At 39.0% G+C, this 21,165-nt stretch overlaps 1 protein-coding gene across 3 annotated transcripts in view; it reads right to left on the bottom strand.

The window, feature by feature from the left end:
* Positions 1 to 21,165, bottom strand: part of DNAJC13 (DnaJ heat shock protein family (Hsp40) member C13) — a 130,006-nt gene that overhangs the window by 63,319 nt on the left and 45,522 nt on the right. For 2 of the 3 annotated variants that reach the window (XR_015696376.1, XM_087712949.1), the window contains exons 19-28: positions 20,508 to 20,603; positions 20,203 to 20,346; positions 19,243 to 19,257; positions 16,921 to 17,003; positions 16,684 to 16,837; positions 15,942 to 16,045; positions 15,697 to 15,856; positions 14,165 to 14,227; positions 8,029 to 8,130; positions 7,545 to 7,649 (exon numbers count right to left, since the gene is read on the bottom strand). Coding sequence is in view for 2 of the 3 variants with exons in the window: in XM_087712949.1 (XP_087569075.1) it covers positions 7,545 to 7,649; positions 8,029 to 8,130; positions 14,165 to 14,227; positions 15,697 to 15,856; positions 15,942 to 16,045; positions 16,684 to 16,837; positions 16,921 to 17,003; positions 19,243 to 19,257; positions 20,203 to 20,346; positions 20,508 to 20,603 (1,026 nt within the window). In the remaining variant the exon portion in view is untranslated. The remainder of the gene's footprint in view (positions 1 to 7,544; positions 7,650 to 8,028; positions 8,131 to 14,164; positions 14,228 to 15,696; positions 15,857 to 15,941; positions 16,046 to 16,683; positions 16,838 to 16,920; positions 17,004 to 19,242; positions 19,258 to 20,202; positions 20,347 to 20,507; positions 20,604 to 21,165) is intronic. The other variant, XM_087712950.1, reaches the window with a different exon arrangement.

The following is a 21,165-nucleotide window of genomic DNA, read 5'->3' as shown; positions in this document are numbered from 1 at the left end:
TGGAGCAGCTGGGCATTTGCACAGGATCCTTAGCCAATCCCATTTGGTTTGAGGAAGAGGACAGGGTGCTAATTGAAGCCCCCCCCCCCAAGCTAATTACCGACTTGGTGAAATTGCAGATAGGGCACCACTATGAACTTCTCAGATTCATCAAAAATGAATCAATCAATCATCTTGGGCTTGCATGGTTGGACAAATGGGCACCTACTATAAAGTGAGAGGACAGTGATTGAAAATTGATCCTAGGCATTGGGCCGCTACCCCCCATAAAGCGAGAAGGCCACCTGGACATCAAATGGCTTAAAGCAGACCATCAAGAGCCTGCAGCCCCTGCAACAGATACTAAACTGTCAGGCATCTAGCAAATACCAAAAGAATACTGGAATCTGGCAGGGGTTTTCAGTGAGGAAGATTGCAATTATCTTCCCCCTCACCAACCCACCAATTGCACGATAGAGTTCGTGCCTGAGGCAACCCTACAGAAGCCAAAAATGTATTCCATGGATCCTAAGGAGATTGCGGAATTAAGAAAATACATTGATACCAATTAGAAGCGGGGCTTCATCCAAACAGCCAAGTCAGAAGTAGCAGCTCCTATGCTTTTCAAAGAGAAGAAAGATGGGGAGAGGTGTGTGTGTGAGGCTATGCATTGACTTCCAGGGGATCAAAGTTGTTTGCATTAAAAATGCCTACCCTCTACCCCTCGTTAAAGACATGTTGAACCACTTGGCTAAAGGCAAAGTGTTCACCAAACTGGACTTGAGAGAGGCCTATTACCGGATATGTATCAGGGAGGGAGATAAATGGAAGACTACCTTTAACTGCCCCCTTAGTAGCTTCCAATTCAAACTCATGCTATTTGGGGTACAAGGGTCCCCTGCAGTGTTCATGCAGTTCATTAATGAAGTGCTGCATGATCACCTGTACAAAGGGGTGCACGTTTACCTTGATAACATTTGGGAGAAAGTAACCTATGTGGTCCAGTGGGCCCTACTCACCTGGAGACATTTCCTAGAGGAGGAGGAAGTGCCATTCGAGGTCTGGACTGACTATAAAAACCTTGAAGTCCTCAAAAGCCCCCACAAACTATCTCCAAAGCAAGCTCGCTGGGCACAATACTTCAGAAGGTTTAAATTCGAACTGAAGCACATCCCTGCGGGGAAAAACTTGCTGGCACATGCCTTATCAAGAAAACCGCAGTAAGACAGAAGTGATTCACCCAATCATTCCCCCAAACCAAAAAGTGGGTCAAGTCACCACCAGAGGTCAGACAAGGTGGCAGCCACTCTTGGCCAGAACAAGTTGACCACAGCAATGAAATCGGTGCTGCCCATTGACCCCTGGCTCAACGACAACAAAGACATCCTGACGATGAGAGATGGCTTAGCCTGGAAAGGATCCAAACTGTATGTTTCTGCGAACTTGAGGCTGGAATTACTAAAGTGAAGCCACAATGCGAAATTGGGATTCCTAAAAATGCTCCACCTTACCAGACATCAATTTTAGTGGCCAAAAATGAAAGCAGAAGTAGAAACTACATGAAAAGCTGTGCCACTTGTGCAACCATGAAAATACAGCCAGGTAAGCCCCCTGGATTACCGCAACAGGTGGCTAGCCCTAACTGATCATGGGAAGAGATTGCAATGGATTTCATCATAGAAGTCCCAAACAGCGGCGGGAATGAAGTAATATGACAGTCATTGACTTATTTTCCAAGTAAGCTTATTTCATCTCTTGCTCAGGATTACCGCAAAGCAGCTAGTGAAGATGTTTGTTAAAGACATTTATCAGCTACACCAGGGGTAGTCAACCTTTTTATACCTACCGCCCACTTTTGTATCTCTGTTAGTAGTAAAATTTTCTAACCGACCACCAGTTCCACAGTAATGGTGATTTATAAAGTAGGGAAGTAACTTTACTTTATAAAATTTATAAAGCAGCGTTACAGTAAATCCTTACCGCCCACCATGAAAGCTGGAACGCCCACTAGTGGGCAGTAGGGACCAGGTTGACTACCACTGACCTACATGGAGTACCCAGGAGAATCATCTCAGACCGTGGAGTTCAGTTCACCGCCAAGTTCTGGAGGGAGTTCCTGAGGTCCATTGAGTCCACGCAAGGACTTAGCTCGGCCTTCCATCTGAGCATGAACAGAGCAGCAGAAAGAGCTAATGTGATGCTGGAACAATACATCAGTTGTTATGTGGATTATCAGCAGGACAACTGGTCAGATTTGCTACCTTTCACTGAAGTCGTGTATAACAACGCTGTCCACAACAGCACTGGATTAACTCCTTTTCAAGTTACCAGTGGAATGGAATTTGTTCTCATGTCTGAACTGCCCAGAGAGCCCCCCTCCTCCGTGTCTCTGACTGAATGGTTGGACGCTCTTAAAAAGGAGTGGAAAAATATGAAAAAAGCTCTAGCAGAAGCAGAAGAGTACAAGAAACAAGCTGATAAGCACTGCTCACTCCAACCCCACTTCGGTGTGGGGGATAAAGTTTTCTTGTCTACCAAATACATAAAGTTAAGAATGCCTAGCAAGAAATTAGGGCTGGAATTTTTAGGTCCCTTCCCAATAGTGAAAATAATTAACCCAGTTACGGTTCAGCTCAGTCTGCAAAGAATTCTAGGAAAAATTCACCCTGTCTTCCATTGTAGCTTGCTAAAACCTGTGATTGGGTCCAACCTAAGACCATTGACCCAGCCTCCCACTCCTCCAGTAGTGAACTCACTATGAAGTGAAGTAAGTTTTAGACTCTGGATTATATATAGGTCAGTTACAGTGTTTAGTGCATTGGAAGGGGTAGCTTTTGTCCGAAGCTACATTGATGAAAAGTTGGAAGGTAAAAACCGATAAGTTAATGAAACAATTCCATGATAAATTTCCTGATAAGCCAAAGCATCCCCCCCCCCCAATTGGGAAGGTGGTTAGTTATGCTCATGTTAACCCCCACATTATTCTCTTTTCAAGATATACTTTTCTTCTGAGGAAAGGCCGCCTGTCAGGCCTGCAGCCATCTTTTCTTTTGGGTCTTTAGCCTGCCACACTTTCATTATTCTGCTATGCACTGTGGGAAAATGAAAGGTAGGATTGTAAGGAGTCACATACTATGTAGCAACAACAAAAAATTTTCTAGAAAGCCAAGGTCATCCTTTGTCTCTGTACCTGACCAGAATTGGATAGGTAGAACTGCCAGCGTGGCAGTGGGAGATTGGATCATGTGATGGACTTGTGGGTGTAGGGGCAAGATGTTGAACTTTCAACTAGATGGGGAAAACCGGAAAGCTTTCAGATTTGGGTTTTCCCAGATGTGCCAACATGGCTCTCTTAATAAATTGGAACTTTGAGCAATACTTTGCCTTGGACTCTGATTTACTTTTGGATGCTATTTGGAACCCCGACACTTTTTGGTATTCCTTTACTTTTTCCATTATCCAATGTAGATTGGCATATGATTATGCATTATAAGTATAGGTAAGTATAAGTATAATTTTATTGTACTAAATACAATGAAATTGGTTTTAACCTCACTGGTGCAAAATTATAACAGAAACGAAAAAAGAAAGAAAGAAAGAAAACTAGTGTGTGCATGGAGTGATTGTGGTTGTATTTAAAAGTCTCACAGCCCAAGGATAGAAACTATCTTTAAACCTGTTTGTTCGGTTGGCTATACTTTGATGTCTTCTGCCTGATGGTAGAAGTGCAAAGAGACACTGACCAAGGTGTTAATCATCTCTGAGTATCTTCCTTACTCTGCTAAAGGAGCGAGATCTGGCGATGTCATCCAGTGGTGTCAGAGGGCAACCAATGGTTTCTTGTGCCAAATTGATCACTCTCTGTAGTGCCTTCCTATCCGCAGCTGTTAAACCAGCATACCATACTGTAATACAATATGTGACGACACTTTCTATGATGGACCGATAGAAAGAGGTCATCAGCCGTTGTTCCACCTGATTTTTTCGCAGGATTCTAAGGAAATGAAGTCTCTGTTGGGCCTTTCCAATCACCAGAGACGTGTTGTTTTTCCAGGTGAGATCTTGACTAATATGCACTCCCAAGAATTTAAAATTTAACCCTCTCCACACAGCCACCCTCGATATACAGTTTGGCAGGTTCCTCTCTGTGCTTCCGGAAATCTAGCACCATCTCTTTTGTCTTACTAGTATACCATGCGGATACCTTCTGGACTTCTTCCCTGTATGCTGATTCGTCCCCTCCAGTTATGGGACCAAGCACCGTTGTGTCATCTGCAAACTTTATTATGATGTTGGATGGATCAGAGGATATGCAGTCATATGTATACAGCAAGTACAGGTAGGGGCTGAGCACACAACCCTGAGGGGAGCCTGTGCTGAGCTTCAGCATGGAAGATGTAAAGGTCCCAACCATTAGTATTTGTGCGCGATCCGTCAGGAAGTCACAAGTGAGGGGAGGGAAATTCAGGTCAGTGAACTTTTCAATGAGAATTCCTGGTAAGATGGTGTTAAAGGCCGAGCTATAGTCTATAAAAAGCATTCTGACATAATTACCAGATTTCTCAAGGTGGCTCAGTGCAATATGTAGAGGAGTGGCGATGGCGTCTCTTATCGACCTGTTGCTTCTATAAGCAAATTGGTGTTGATCAAAATTTGGTGGAAGACAGGACCTGAGGTGTTGTAGGACCAGTCTCTCAAAAGCACTTTATCACTATAGACATCAATGCAATGGGCCTATAGTCATTCAAGCTTTTTATGGCTGCTTTCTTCGGAACTGGGATAATTGTGGCTGCTTTCAAGCATGATTGGAATCTAGCCTGTTGCAGGGAGAGGTTAAAAATCCTTGTCAGGACCCCTGTTAATTGGTCAGCACAGGTTTTTACCACTTTCCCCAACACCCTGTCTGGACCTGCAGCTTTGTTGGGGTTTACAGCCTTCATCTCAGCTCTCACTTGATGTTCATCCAGAGTGAGTGGCTGGAGGTCAGAGGGCTTTCGGGCTAGAGCCATAGAGACTGGCTTTTGACTTCAAAGCGGGTGAAGAAGCTATTTAGCTCCCCTACTAGCAGGGCATTAGCATTGGCTATTTTTTTCGTATTCTGATACGTAACTCTGATGCGCTTATTCACTGTTATATTGTCTGCATGTTTTAATGTATGAGAGTACAGTGTCAGTGAATTTTTGCAGCTCCAAATGTTCAAATATACTCCACTCAGTAGTCTCAAAGCAGTCCTACAACTGGCAGAGTGCTCCCTCCAGCCAGATTGTGACAGTTTTCAAGACTGGTCGTATCCTTTTCCTAAGGGGGATATACTTTGGGCACAGTAGCAGAGAGATGTGGTCAGATGTACCCAGATGGGAGAGGGGGATTGCTCTATATGTCTGTCGTACGTTTGAGTAAATATGATCTAGAGTATTCTTACCTGTGGTGGGACACAAACTTAGGGAAAACCGACTTTAGACTGGCTTGATTAAAATCCCCAGCCAAGATAAAAGCGCCCTCAAGGTAAGTTTGCTGTCGCCTCTCAATGGCGTCATGTAACTTAGAGAGCACTGCGCTAACATTTGCATCAGGTGGAATATAGACAGCAGTGATAACTGTAACAGAAATCTCTCTAGGTAAATAAAATGGCCGAAAAATGACAGTTAAGAATTCCACATCTGCAGAACAGTGAGTATAAGCAACTCTACTGTTAGTACACCAGTTATTATGTGTGTAAATACAAAGTCCTCCACCTTTGCTTTTACCAGAGTTGCTGTTTCTATCAAAGCAGTGTGTGGTGCGATTAGTTAGCTCCAATGATGTATCCGGTACAAGTGGATGAAGCCAGGTCTCTGTATTGATCATCACACAGCAGTCACGAATGAGCTTATTTGCTGCCATCCACAGCTCTAGTTCATCAGTTTTGTGGACAAAGAATCTAGAGTTGGTTAGAAAAATGCTTGGTAATGCTGGTCTGTGAGGCTGCTTCCGTAACTGAACTAGCAAACCAGCTCTGCATCCCCGCTTCTGCTTTCGCTCTCTTCGCCGCCTCCTAGGCCCAACAACGATCCATGGAGAGCCTGGCAGTCTTACCATGTCACTCAGTATATTATAGCATTCCTTTTCAATACTGAAATCTTGCTTGTATATCAACTATTGGTGACTGAATTCAAATATTTCTGGATTATCTTCAAAATAATTTTACTCATGAGTAGTATTGCATTCAGTGTTTGAAACAGTTTTTTGCATTACATTTCTTTGGCAAGCACTGTTTTGTTGGCAGTGTTCTCAGCAGGTCTGCAAGAATTCCATCAACTCCTAGGGCTTTATGGTTAAGCAGCTGGTTGAGTACAACTTATTTCTCCAGGATATCTGGTTCCATTTCTGGTAAATTACCTTCTTTTCTTACGGGTTTGCCTTGTTTTTTGTGTAAAGTTGTTTTGCATATTGTTGACATTGTTCTTTAATTGCTAATTGATCATGCAATTCCTGCCATTACCTACTCTCATCTTTTTTTTTGTAATAAAAAGGTTTCCGGTCTTCTTCACATAAGTGAAATACTCTCTTGCATGACCTTTAATGGCTGGGTCCTAGTTTCTCACATTGTTCAGCCCAATAGTTGTCCTTATTTTATCTTGCCTGTCTCTGGAACTTTGCATTTAGTCTTTGCATTTTTTCCCTGTCACCAATAGCTTTTTCTTTCCTTCTCTCTTTGCATTTTGTTATATAATTCTGGCCAATTTTGTTGGTTTCCTGTATGCAATGTTCTTATGCTGCTTTATTGGGCTATGTTAGTGACGGTATGTAATATGTTTTGGGCTACTTTAATGACAGTTGGCCATAACTGGTTGCCTTTTGGAGAAGTTGAGGAATTCAAATCTGTTCTTAACTTCTGTTATCTATTTTTAACTTAACTTCAACTACATATGCAGGGAATCTTCTCGACATCAAATCTCTGAATCATGGGTGGATGTTTGACACTGCAACACCTAAACCTTACCTTGGCAGCTAACAGTTCATGATCTGATCCACAATCTGCATCAAATAATGTTTTCACAATGGGGAAGAGACTTTTCCACCTCTTCTGGCATAATATGTGATCAATTTAGGTTCGATGTTCTCCCTTTGGTGAAATCCAAGTGTATAGTCGCCACTTGTGTTGTTCAAACAATATACACATTATGCGTAGCTATTGTTCATGGCATAGTTGAGTAAAATGTTCTCCTGCCTCATTTGACATCAAATATATATTATCTCAATAAGCCAATCAAGAAACTGTTAACAGTAAACAACTAACAGTAAACAGCCCAATCATAGAACTACCAAGGCCATTCCCAACACTGATAGGGTGAGCCACTATAATAAATGTTGAGAGCAAACTCCCATCTCTATTAGCACTGATGATATTACCTAGTTGGGTAATGAAACAATGTCAATGCCAATAATGAATGCAAAAAAACCCAATAAGGTCAGCGAGTACTGAGAACCCCACCATTTATAAACATACTCCTTTCTGACAAAGATTACAAGGTCATGAAACAACACTATGTTATTTTCAATATGAAACAACATTTGAAAGATACCTCATTAAAGCTGTATGGACCTCTTCTCTCTTTCTCTGCATTGCCATAATACCATTCTTTTTCACTCTCTCTTTTCATATCTGGAGCTGCTTCAATAACATTGCTCTTAAAAAGAAAATTAAGTTTTGCATCATGTAACTAGAAAAATAGATTTTACATACATTTAAGAAGTAATTTATATGTACAAATGTCACTGTCTTGTTAGAAAATGTACACATAGTTGGTCTCATCAATTTTTCAAGTTATTGGACCAAAGGATGGGAATTTAACTATAAAGGGAAGGGTAGATGAACTTTAGACGACAGGTGTCTTAATTAGTAGTCAATTAGTAGTCAAACCCAAGTCTTAAAAACACATTAAATAACTTCCCAATTTTGAACAGGCTAAGTTTCAAATTAATTCCAATGTGATAACTATTTTTGTTTTTATGAGAATCTGCACTTATTTATTTTATACAAAGCTTAAAAAAATAAAAATGCCATACTTGGAATGGTACTGTTGCCCTGCTTGTGTGAAGATGGGCCAGAGTAAGGAGATCCACAAGGATTCTGATACCATTTGAATCCATAAGCTCTTTAACATTTTTCTGTAATAGGAGTGTAAAGAATTTATAAGAATTCACATACTTTTAAAAATGATTTTTTTTTCTGGTTTAATTTTTATTGTAAGACTACTAATCTTAAGGTAAGAAGAAAACACAACTTAACGTCCATTTATTTATAATCTTTCATTTTACATTGTTGATTTTATTAGTAATATTACATTTCAATAAATTATTGAATAAATAATGAACGATTGGTATTTGATTTCACCGTTAACCATTAATATATATTTTGGTAACAGCACCCCTCTTTATTTTTATTAACAATAATTTATTAGTTGAGGTTCTAAAATTCTCCTATATTAATTTTTACTTTTTAAAAATGTGATTTCCCAGAGAAATCCTAATTTTAACTATAAAGGCTATAAAATTCATTAGACGGATACATTACTAGCCCTGACATATGTCCTTACCATTATTTTATAGCAGAATTTAAAAAGTGTGAAGTGAAAATAAGTTTCTTTTAAAAACCTAGTATTTATTTAGCATACGTATAGCATTTATTTAGCAAAAATATGTGCTGAACAATTTCAATGCCTAAAAATATATCAAAAAGTGGTAAAATAAAAAAAACACCTCAGAATAAAAACAGTTCTAAGCCAGAATGAAAAGATGTGTTTACAGATCCCTTCTAAATATATTTTATACAAAACAATACAATAGCAGAGTTGGAAGGGACCTTGGAGGTCTTCTAGTCCAACACCCTGCCTAGGCAGGAAACCCTATACTGTTTCAGACAAATGGCTATCCAACATCTTAAGACTTCCAGTGTTGGGCATTCACAACTTCTGGAGGGAAGCTGTTTCACTGATTAATTGTTCTGTCAGGAAATTTCTCCTTAGTTCTAAGTTGCTTCTCTCCTTGATTAGTTTCCCACCCATTGCTTCTTGTTCTACCCTCAGGTGCCTTGGAAAATAGTTTGACTCCCTCTTCTTTGTGGCAACCCCTGAGATATTGGAACACTGCTATCATGTCTCCCCTAGTCCTTCTTTCTATTAAACTAGACATACCCAGTTCCTGCAACCGTTCTTCATATGTTTTAGTCTCCAGTCCCCTAATCATCTTTGTTGCTCTTCTCTGCACTCTTTCTAGAGTCTCCACATCTTTTCTACATCGTGGTGACCAAAACTGAATGCAGTATTCCAAGTGTGGCCTTACCAAGGCGTTATAAAGTGGTATTAACATTTCACATGATCTTGATTCTATCCCTCTATTTATGCAGCCTAGAACTGTGTTGGCACAGTTTTTTGGCAGCTGCTGCACACTGCTGGCTCATATTTAAATGGTTGTCCACTAGGACTCCAAGATCCCTCTCACAGTTACTACTGTTGAGCAAGGTACCACCTCAAGAGTTTGCTCCAATTCAGCTTCAGTTAGTTTCATAATACAAAACTCACAATATGAAAGACAAAATTATTATTTATGTGGAAGCTGGCTCATTAATGATCTCAGAGGAGAACTCCTGAAAGATATTTGAAATTACATTGTATGATGTAAATTGTACACAACTGTAGTAAACAATTTGAATTCAGTTTGAAATACAAGTGATAACTAAAGTACTGATTAGAGTCATGTAACATCTTAGGATGGTCTGTGTCTGAACTAAAACATGCATTTCAGATATTTTTAAAAATCTGTACATATAATTAAACAGGTCCATTGTGAGCACAAATGTGGAGGTGGATGAAAAGAAGTGATGAAAAATATATATCAATGGCTAACAAGAAGTGGTTAAGACTGGTATTCTTCCCTGCAGTGTTCTTGATATGGGTGTGGCATAACCTACCAGTCAACCAGCTAGCCTTTTCTCTGTAGACTCCTATGATATCCTACTGTCCTGCTTCTAAATTTTTGAGGCAATAACAGAAAAAATGCATAATGTTTCAGAACTGTTGGCAGTCCTTTACATTATTACCTTGTCATTCCCTATTTGCCCAAGTATTAGTTTAACCGAAACAACCAAAATCATCCAGGCTCTGACATTATTCTGTTGAAAGAATTTGGCAGAACTTCAAGAATGTAAAGTTTGTTCCAGGTTTGAACTGAAACAATGATTATTTAGAGGACATCTGTGGTCATCTTGGTTGAAGCATTGTCGGCCAGTCTTAATTTCTGGACTGTTCAAGAGGTACCCATGGTGGACATCTTTGCAATAATCCAGTCTTGGGTTTCCAGGACATGGGGCATATGTCTCAGGAAAGGATATAATATGTTTATCTCTTGTAGTTAATAAATGAGCCCCTTTTCTATAATTATTATACTGCAGTTTATTTTTATATTTAGATAGATTGTCCAAACAAAACAAATAATGCACATAAATTTATCTCAGCTGTCATAAATTTACTAAGTGCTATGTTTTCATGATTTACAAAAAACAATATTCTCCAGAAAATTAAAAGAGAATTAGTCATGAATTCTGTTATTATCCATTCATTTATTTTATTGGAAACCAATGTTCCCTCTAATTTTTTTTCAGTGTGAGAAAAAAGTATAGTGTTTGAGCGGCATATTTTCATGCCTAAGCACCTGAATTTTTTTCACAGATGTCACCTAAGACAACAACGAAATCAGTATTATTTGAAACTCAAAGTTATGTTTATTCAAGGTACCCGCTTAATTAAAAGTGTTATATAATATCAGTATCACTTAACAACGGTCCTGTTTAGCAACCAAAATGTTGACTCAGAAACTCTGGCATTGAAGCATGCAAGTCTTAAAGCTGTCAAGTTACAAGACCTTTGCACCCCTAACCCTTTAGGAAAAAAAACCCAGGGGTCTTCAGCTTTAAGCCTTGTGGACTTCAACTCCTAGAATTCCTCCTCCAGTCATGTTGGCTCAGGAACTCTGGCATTGAAGCATGCAAGTCTTAAAGCTGTCAAGTTACAAGACCCTTGCACCCCTAACCCTTTAGAAAAAAACCCCCAGGGGTCTTCAAACCTGACAGCTTTAAGCCTTGTGGACTTCAACTCCCAGAATTCCTCCTCCAGTCATGTTGGCTCAGGAACTCTGGCATTGAAGCATGCAAGTCTTAAAGGTGTCAAGTTACAAGACCCTTGCACCCCTAACCCTTTAGGAAAAAAAAAACCAGGGGTCTTCAAACCTGACAGCTTTAAACCTTGTGGACTTCAACTCCCAGAATTCCTCCTCCAGTCATGTTGCAGCAATGTCATCTGCGTGGATCTGCTCCATCTTCGGTTTTTTTCACAGGGGGCAGGGCTGCCGCTGAAGATGCCAATGAGCCCCCGCCGCCACTAGAATAGCTGCTGCCACCTCCTCCTCCAACAGCACCAACATATTTGCTGCCCAGCGCTGCAGCCGAGGTAAAGCCTCCAAAGTTCCCGCAGGCGCCCCCGCCCATGGCAGAGGCAGCGGTGCCTCCCCCTCCGCTCGGAGCACCTCAGCTGGGCTCTGGGTTACCCCTGCCGCCGCCTCCACCTCCGTCGTGCTTTTGAGAAGCCATGAGGCCTTTTTTCCTGCTCCCGCCCCCTCCGCCGCCTTCCTACTAGCTCCCGCGGCCAAATGGCTCCTCAAAAGCACGGAGGAGGAGGAAGGGGGAGAGATAACGCGGGGGCCAGCTCAGGTGCTCTGCGTGGAGGGAGAGGCACCATTGCCACGGGCGGGGGTGCTGACAGAAGCTTTGGCGGCTTCATCTCAGCTGCAGCGTTGGCGGCAAATCCGGCAGTGCTGTTGGAGGAGGAGGAGGAGGCGGCAGCAGATATTCCCCTCAGCTTCCGGAGCCTGTGACAGAAATCACTGCGCGCAGTTAGAAACGGCTGCGCGGTGTTTTCTTGCCACGTGCGCGGCCGCGCACCTTAGAGGGAACAGTGTTGGAAACTATGGCTGGAAAGGTGAAAATGTTAAGAAGAGTAACTTTATAAGATGAATAGTACATCTATTAAATAAGTTCCTCATTTCTAGCATGCATTTCATGTTTAAATTGAAAAACAGAACACTGTATATGACTTTAAAGGAAAATGAACAATTTATAAACCTACAAATATTCAGCCCCTAAATTTTATTTTAATTCTGAAAGCATAACCCGACTTTTTCTTTATCATCGTTGAATTATATATACAGCTGGTCCGTGCTTAGCAATAAATGATGTATCAACTGTTCAAAGTTACAATGGCACTTAACAAAAAGACTTATGACCAGTCCTCAAACGTGGGCCATCACAGCATTCTCATGGCTGTGCAGTCAAAATTCAAGTGCTTGGCAAGTGATGTGCTATTATGATGGCCAAAGTGTCCCGCCGTCATGTAATCATCATTTGTGAACTTCCCTACTGGCTTTTAACAAATAGAAAAGCTGGCAGAAAGTCACAAGTGTGATTATATGATGTTGCACTTAATGGCCTCAAATGATTTACTAACAGCTGCAATTAGAAGTTCTGCTGTTAAGTGAGCAAGGTCACATGATTGTTCTCTTTATAGCTATGTCACTTAGCAGTGGAGTTACTGGTCCCAATTATGGTGTCAGGACTGAAAGCCATATTTTCCTTTTTGGACGTTATGCCTGCCACGCTTTATATTATTCTATTATGCATTTTCTATTGTGGGAAAATGCGAGGGGGGATTATATGGAGTAGGATGATATGTAACCATAACAAAATTCTTTCTAGGAAGTCAAGGTCATCCTTTGTCTCTATACCTGGCCGGAACTGAGTGGGTGGAAGTTTCCAGCGGGGCAGGGGAAGATTGAACCATGTGATGAACATGTGGGTGTAGGGGCAAGATCTTCAACTTTCAACTGGGTAGGAAAACCTGGAATCTTTGTTCCAACATGGCTCTCTTAATAAATTGGAACTTTGAGGAATCTTGTCAGCCTCTGCTTTGCTGCTTCTTCGGCTGCCATTGAAACGGGGAGGGAGGGCATGGTATTTGGGAGGGGACTGATTGTTGTGCTGGAGGAAGATTCTGGAGTTTCTACTGCCCGTCTTACTGCGCATGCGGAGGTGGTTTCCCGCCAAGGCCAACGGCACCGACATTCCATCTTGGTGATGCCTTTCGAAGTTATCTCGCACCTGAAACTTGGGAGAATTATGATTGGACTGTGCATGGGATGCAAGGGGTGGGGAATGGGTTATTCTATATATCATTTGCTTTTGCGCCTAAATAATCAGACTTTGCTTTGCTACGCTTCTGTTCATTTATAATTAGTAAAAGTACACTTGATTTCTATCAATGGAGTCTTGTGGTTTTCTTTCCTGATTATCCAATGAAGAGGTGCTGACAAATCCTTTGCCGCAGACTCTGACTTACTTTTGGATGCTATTTGGAACCCTGACATAGTTGTTAACTGAGATCTATCTATATTATCTTACATTTCAGCCAAAAGATTATTAATTGAATAAATGTATTTTGCGACACTAGGCTGATCCTGAATAGCGCAATACATTCTTATGACCCTAACTCATTTGCATTGTATTTATCAAAAGAAAACTATTTTTAAAGGTGAAGATAAAGGTTTCCTTTGTCTTGTTGAGCCTGACTCCAGGGGTGGTGCTCATCGCCATTTCTTAGCTAAGGAAGCCAGTGTTGTCTGAAGACCCTTCTATGATCATGCAACCAGGATTCCACCAAAGTAGTACTTATTTATCTACTTGTATTTGCATGCTTTTGAACTGCTAAGTTAGCAGGTGTTGGAGCAAGTAATGAGAGATCATCCTTTTGTTTGGTGCTCGGATTTCAAACCTGGGCTTTCAGCTATCCAGCTGACAAGCTCAGCATCACAAATAACACTACTCATAATGTAGCCAAAATAGTTTGTCTCAAATACTCCTTAAACAAACATTAAGATGAAATTAATCCACTCACTGTAAAATAATTCTATCAAATGGTTGCCTTGTTACAAAACATACAAATAAAGTTTACATATTATATGATATAAAATAATATCATCATTGATACAATTATATGTTTTCCATTATTTTATATTTATAATAAAAAAGGCTGTGGTTTATAGGCAGATCTGTACATGGTTAGCACTTTCAATGCAAGTTGTTTGAATTCTTGCTCACCTTGTTAAGAATCAGTTTGTTAAGGAATATTATCAGCCGGTCCCGTTCCAGTCTGTCAGTGCACTATAAAAAATATATGGCTTGTTTTTTTAACAGAAAAAGCATGAAAATATGTGATTAAATGCTATCTCAATTTCCTTTAATGCAGGGGTGTCAAACTTAATTTCATTGAGGGCTGCATCAGCCTGGGGTTGACCTCAGGGGCGTGGCTGACTGGGTGAGCATGGCCAGTTTCACGCCACTCCCCATACTGCTGGCACACTTTTTCCTCTTTAAACTGGGTAGACCAGGACAGCGCTGCAGGCCAGATCTGACCACAACGTGGGCTGGGTCCAGCCTGCAGACCTTGAGTTTGACACCTCTGCTTTAATGCATCATTAGCAACACACTTAAATATCATTATCTTGCAATCTCCAAAGACTGAAAATAATGAAAATACTATGACTTTTGGAAATAACAGCTATGTTTCTACAATAATCACAATAAGGCAAGTCATCAACCCAATTAAAGCTTCTAATCAATGGTTAAAGCAAATCTCAATATCACTCTAGTTAAAGCAAAAATCATTTCCTGGAAAACACATAGATCTGCTTATTTCCTCTGGTACATACCTAGTATCCCATGAATTCTTTTTCCTAGAGAGCATGTGCAAAGTTTCACAGTATGGCCACTAACCAGCTAGAGTCTCATTGTTCTAGCAGTCAGTCAACAGAGTGGTTTGGCCATTCCAGGCAATATATGGGAGGTATGCTACCAAGTCTTTGGAACAAATTGTCATGGGAGGGATTTTTCAACTGTTTTTCTTCCCATTCATTTGTTTATTTGAAGGAGAATGCAGTATAGGTAAACCGATTATATTTAGGATTTCTTATAGCACAACTGACTACAAGGAATCAATTAACTCTATGCATGACCGTTTAAGATAAAATGAATGTTAATCAATTTAGTCTAGTGACACTTCTTTGGTAAATCCCACAATTCATAAATCTTACTAATCCAAATAAGGTTGTGGGAACAGGGATGCTGAATAATGACAAAGCACAAATATAGAGTTCCACAGAACTCTAACTATTAAAACAAGCAAATTCAAATGACAATGACAGTTCTTACTACATACATATGTCTCTTTGCCTGCCTGCATATGTCACATGTCATCCAAAAATGTGATGCCCCAAAACTAGATAGTGTTGAAGTTTCATAAAATATCTTTTAAGGGAGGGATTCAGAACAATGTTATTATGATTATGGCAAAATCTACAAAATGTATCTTCTGACTTGGCTTTATTGACTATAATTCATGATTATCTAACATATTTTAATGCCTTTGAAAACAGGAACAGATACTATAAAAACATCAGTTCTAGTAATGTCTATGCTAGAGGAATTTAGTAAATAATATTGATTTATATTCTCATGAAAAATATTCAAAGACAAATCTTAGCTGCTTGCTAGCCAAATTTGGAGAGAGACATTAATAAATTACATTTACTACCTACTTTTTAAAATTGTGCAATAATTTAGAAAATACTTACTCTTTCCAACATCCCTACAATGTATTTAGTATCACCAAATGGACCTATCTCCTCATAGCATCTACCATATACAATAGCCAGGGCTTGTAAGCAGAGACATTTCATATTTATTTTAGGAGTGAGCAGAAAACGATGATACAACTCATTGAAAAATTCATACCTGTCAAAAAGGATAAAGAATGGTTCAAGACTTAAGTCTTTACATCTTAAAAGCAACTCTTAGTGTTAAGAAAATAACAACTTACGATTTTTTTATTGCTTCACTTTCCTCACCCTCATCTTCTTCTAAAAGCAATCTCAAATAATAATCCCCTATTTTAATTTCTTCTGACAGGCATTCATATTTCACCTTTTACAAAGAGAAAGTAGAGAAGGTTCTAATACAATGTCTATGGATGAGACATGAAACTAATATAAAATCTCAGAATTTTTTTGTACAAAATTGAGGTTGTTTGTAAGAAATATTCTCATATGTATGTATAAAAATATGCCAACCATAAGTAAAGATGAGAGTTCTAATTTATCAGATATGCTCCTATGTCTTTTTTTTAAAAAGTGCACTTTCCATGACTTTCTTTAAACTATACCACAGGGTACTCTGATCTCAAGAGGCAGACAATTTCTAATAAGTGAGGAAGCAACAGAGAAGCTTTACTTTTTGGACCCTGTATATGATATCCCTTATGAATCATAATCATAGTGTATCAGCAGAAGCCACTGGACAATTCCATGGATAACCAGGACTGGAGGCATATGGGGCTTAACTTGATAGGCTAAATTTTCTTACTTTTATTTATATTTATAATACTCCCAATGATTATAATTCAAATAGGAATTCTTTTTAAATATAAAGAGCTCTGATTTGTATCTATGTAAATAATTTTAATCAGAATTTTATGTACTAATAGTTTAGAAATGGCAAGATGTTTAGATTCAAAATAATCTAAGTTTCTAATTTCATGGGATAAATATCAGATGAAGACATACTTCAAATTCATGGTGATTCCAGGATATGACATTGGTGCTGCCAAGTTCTCTGTCAATCTGAAATGCCCGCATTTCAGTCTCTAAGGAATCTCTTAATTCTTCCCTTGTTTTGAAATTCCAGATCAAATTGGATCTAGCGTGATCTTGGAGAAATCTATACAAACAGTGTAAGAAACAGATTTAAAATGATAATTTTTAAAAATGATAAAGAGGCACAACATTTCTTTCTGAATTTACCGGTAATAAAAGAGATCCCAGTTGCCTTGTATTTTTATCCTTTGCCTTCGTTTTCTCAGTATTACTGGCTTCTGATTGAGGTTCTACAAAATAAAGAATCAAATTATGTCCATAAAATAACTGAACATACAGTGAAATGTGTTCATTCATTTCATGGAAATACAAAGCTATTCTTTTTTGAAAAGTAGAAGCTTTCTCAAAAATAGGTACCTTTCCCCCCATCTAAAGCAGTAAGGAGGGATAGGCCATCATATCAATATGGATTTTATAAAAGTTAAGAAACGAGGCAAATATGGCCTCAATTATTTCTGTTTTGCACTACACAGCCTTGATTTACAACCTGTTTGTTTAATGATAGTTTAAACCAACAATGGCCTTAGCAAAAGTGATATCTTTGAAGTTATGCTTGTCACACACTCTCCAGTCATGTGATCACAATTCAGATGTTTATCCCAAAGATGCTTTTTCAGAAGGCAACTGTACTTTCTTGTTTTGTGTTTTGAAGACTTTCGCTTCTCATCCATGAAGCTTCTTCAGCTCTGACAGGACAGTAGGGAATGGAAGGATTTATATACCTTGCAGGAAGCTGGTAATCTACATCCTTTTAGAGCAGTGATCCCCAACCCCCGGTCCGCGGACCGGTGCCGGGCCGTGGAGTACCTGGCACCGGGCCACGCAGCGGCCAGGGGCCATGATCGCTGCAGCGGCCGGGGGCCATTATCGCTGCAGCGGCCGGGGGCCATGATCGCTGCAGCGGCCGGGGGCCATAGTTTCTTTCTGTATGCAAATTAGGGCTAACTGGCACAAGGGGTGTTACTGGACCGCTGGTGGCACTCTGACATCACCAGCGGCCCACCGCTCCCCTGTGTCCAGCGCTGCCCTTCTCATTCCTTTTTAGCGCTTCAGCGCTGGCCGATTCCTGAAAAAAACCTAAGAGCGCCTGCGCAGCTATGTAGGGCTAGCGTAGACAGCGCTAGTAGCGTAGCCTTGCGTAGGCGCAGTTTGTGCTACGCTATCTACGCTAGCCATACTGAACTGCGCCTGCGCAAGGCTACACTACTAGCGCTGGTCATCGACGTATTCCACCGAAACCGCGAACAACGCCCACCCACCCCTGCGCGCGCTCAGCGGGCCACGGTAAAATTATCAAAGGCTGACTGGTCCGCGGCGATAAAAAGGTTGGGGACCACTGTTTTAGAGGGTTGTTGAACCACTTGAAGGTTTATCTGTGTCTTTAGGATCACCTGAGTAGTCTGCAATCCAAGAAGCTTCTTCAGCTTCTATAGATGAAAAGTGAAATATCTTCAAAAGAAAAAGCAAAAAGTCCAGTTGCCTCCTGAAAAAGCACTTTTGAGACAACCATGACCTGAATGACTGAGAATCTCTACAGACTTTTAGCTATACAGTTTGGGATGAACAACCCTTGAATGATTGCAGACTACAAGAACCAGGAGCACTACCCAAGTGACCCTGAAGACATAGATAAACTTCCAAGTGCTTCAACTACCCTCTAAAAGGATGCAAATGACCAGTTGTCTGAAAGGAATATAAATCCTTCCATTCCTCATTGTCCTGTCAGAGCTGAAGAAACTTCTTGGATGAGAAGCAAAACGTCTTCAAAATAAAAAACAAGAAAGCCCAGTTGCCTCTTGAAAAAGCACCTTTGGGACAACCATGATCTGGATGACTGAGAATCTCTACAGACTTTTAGCAATTCAGATGCTTGGAAACCAGATCCCATTAACAATGGTTGTAATATCTGGCAGTCATGTGATCACAATCTGTAACCTTCCCAGCTACCTTCTGACAAGCAACATCAACTGAGGAAACCAGGTTCATTTACAACTGTTTGATTCACTTAATGAGTCCATGCTTCACTTAACAACCACAGTTATTTGCTTAATGGCCAAAGTAAAAATGGTTGCAAAATTGGGTATGATCATGTGATTTGCTTTATGATCACATCAACTTACAAAGGAAGCTCTCATCCCAGTTGTAGTCCTGTACCTGTAGCTTCTTTTTCATTTTTATAAAAACTTAACAATTCACTGCAAAGTATGGTATAAAACCACTTAACTATGTTATTATATGATGTGTGAGAAAGCTACTTCTTTACAATGTTTATGAAAATAACGTGAAATATAAGGCAATCAATTTGGAGAAAAATACCAAAATAGAAATGTTAGCAATGAAAACTTCTATATTTTTATAGAGCTGAAACATCAATAATAAGCCAAACTTAACCAAGCAATAGTTTTAATCAATTTTATACAATACACTAAGCTAATTCAAGGTACTTTGCAGAAAAGAATAAAGACTCACCATATTGTTTCTATCCTAGTTGTATTTGGGAAATAAAGAAAAACAAAATTTATGTTTAACAGAAATGCCTCTCAAAGGTTTTAATATTTTAGAACAACCTCCTACAAATAAGGTATTTGTATATAATAGCACTATGGGCTGAGAACCTTAGATCACACCCCCAACTTCTACTAACCATACTGCTGGTGGGAGGGGATGTTCAAGTAATAGAAAATATTAACGTTGGAAACTGTAATGTCATTTAATGACAAAAAAGATCCTAGAACTTTATATGTGGCCACAATTGAAATTATATAATATATGTTACTCATATTTGTAATTTCATAAATTGATCTATCTAGTACTCTGAACCGAATGGATAATAAGTACTTACAATGCTTCTATTTATTTCTATTATGTCAACATCAAACAACAGATATTCAGTACACTAGTCCATACTGAAGTTAGTTTGTTTTGGATTAGCACCTTGTACAACTTCCTCTTCAGAAAAAAACTATGGTTTACTTAAGACTATTCAGCCAAACATGAATCACATTATGGATAAGAACAGAGTGTAAATCAGATCACAACCATGTAACATAAAAAGTCATAAACAACTATATTCAGTAAAAAGGTACATAAATATATAAGTAAGCAGAAGAATGGAAGGAAAGCAAATTCTAAGACAAATTTGTCAGAGATATTTTCATACATCTAAATATATTAACTACTCAAATTATACAGGTGTTCCCTTAAACTTATATTTCACCTTTATAAACAACAGTTATCTTAAATACCAATTTCCCAAATATTAGGCTTGATTAGGCATCATCTTTAATAGAAAAATACTATCTTCAATTTTTCTGTAGATAAGAATATATTGATAATACATTCAAAATGAACACAACCAAGCACATCTAGACAAACAACTGAAACGGAAAGAAATCACATTAACATGAACACAAAATAATAGTATTATACCTCTTTTTGTGCTATTCCCATTTTGTCTCGCCAGTGCATCAAAACCAAATCCACCTTCTCTTTAGCAAATTTTTCAACCCCTTTAGCAGCTTTTCCTGCAAGTCGTTGCCATTCTGGCACTTTATTAAACTTCCCATACTGATCCTATAGAGAAAGTTCATCAATCACCAAAATTAATTTATAGAAATCAATTATCCACAGAAATAATGAAAATTGAACTAAATCATTTTTACCTTCACTTAAAGCCATGATATTTTAAATCAGGTATACAGTAAAACAATTCAAGAGGAAAATTTCATACTTACATTTGCAATTTTTAAGTTATCCCTAATATGCATCCGGTCCCAGTCCTTTTCTGGAACAGGGTCATTACTGTCCAAGTAAGCAAGTAAACCTGATGGCTAAAGCCACATACATATAAATGATGAACAAAAAGCACATATGCAATTACATTACTTATCAAAACTTATAATTAATTCAAGATTTGTTATAATTTTCTACAAATGTAAGCATCAATTACTATTTGATACCCATAATATACATTTTTATTTTATTCAACTGTTATTTTTAATCAGATGTTTTAGTGCCATTTTATTAAGTTATCTCATTTTCCATACATCACAGAGCCATCATTATCACAAAATGTTTCTCCATAGGTAGGGATTTTCATGTGTATATATCTTACATTCTCTAAAAACATTTCAACATTATCAATATTCATATGATCTGCTGTTGCTGGGGCGATTTTATTTTATTATATTAATTTATTTGATCCCTTTTCATTATTTTGTTGTTTTAAATTATATTTTATATTCTATAAGCCGCCTTGAGTCGCTATGTACAAATAGATGGCAACATAAATGCAACAAAATAAATAAATAAATAAATAAAGCTACTAGAAATGGTCAAGAATAAAAAAGCTATATGGGGCTTAGTTATGCCTAATTATTCCTTGGTTACGCT

The sequence above is a fragment of the Thamnophis sirtalis genome, unplaced genomic scaffold (assembly GCF_051295495.1).
Source record: "Thamnophis sirtalis isolate CommonGarterSnake01/CBP01778 unplaced genomic scaffold, rThaSir2_p1.2 scaffold_4, whole genome shotgun sequence".
In the NCBI taxonomy this organism is placed as follows: domain Eukaryota; kingdom Metazoa; phylum Chordata; class Lepidosauria; order Squamata; family Natricidae; genus Thamnophis; species Thamnophis sirtalis.
This window is presented reverse-complemented; position numbering and strand designations above follow the sequence as displayed.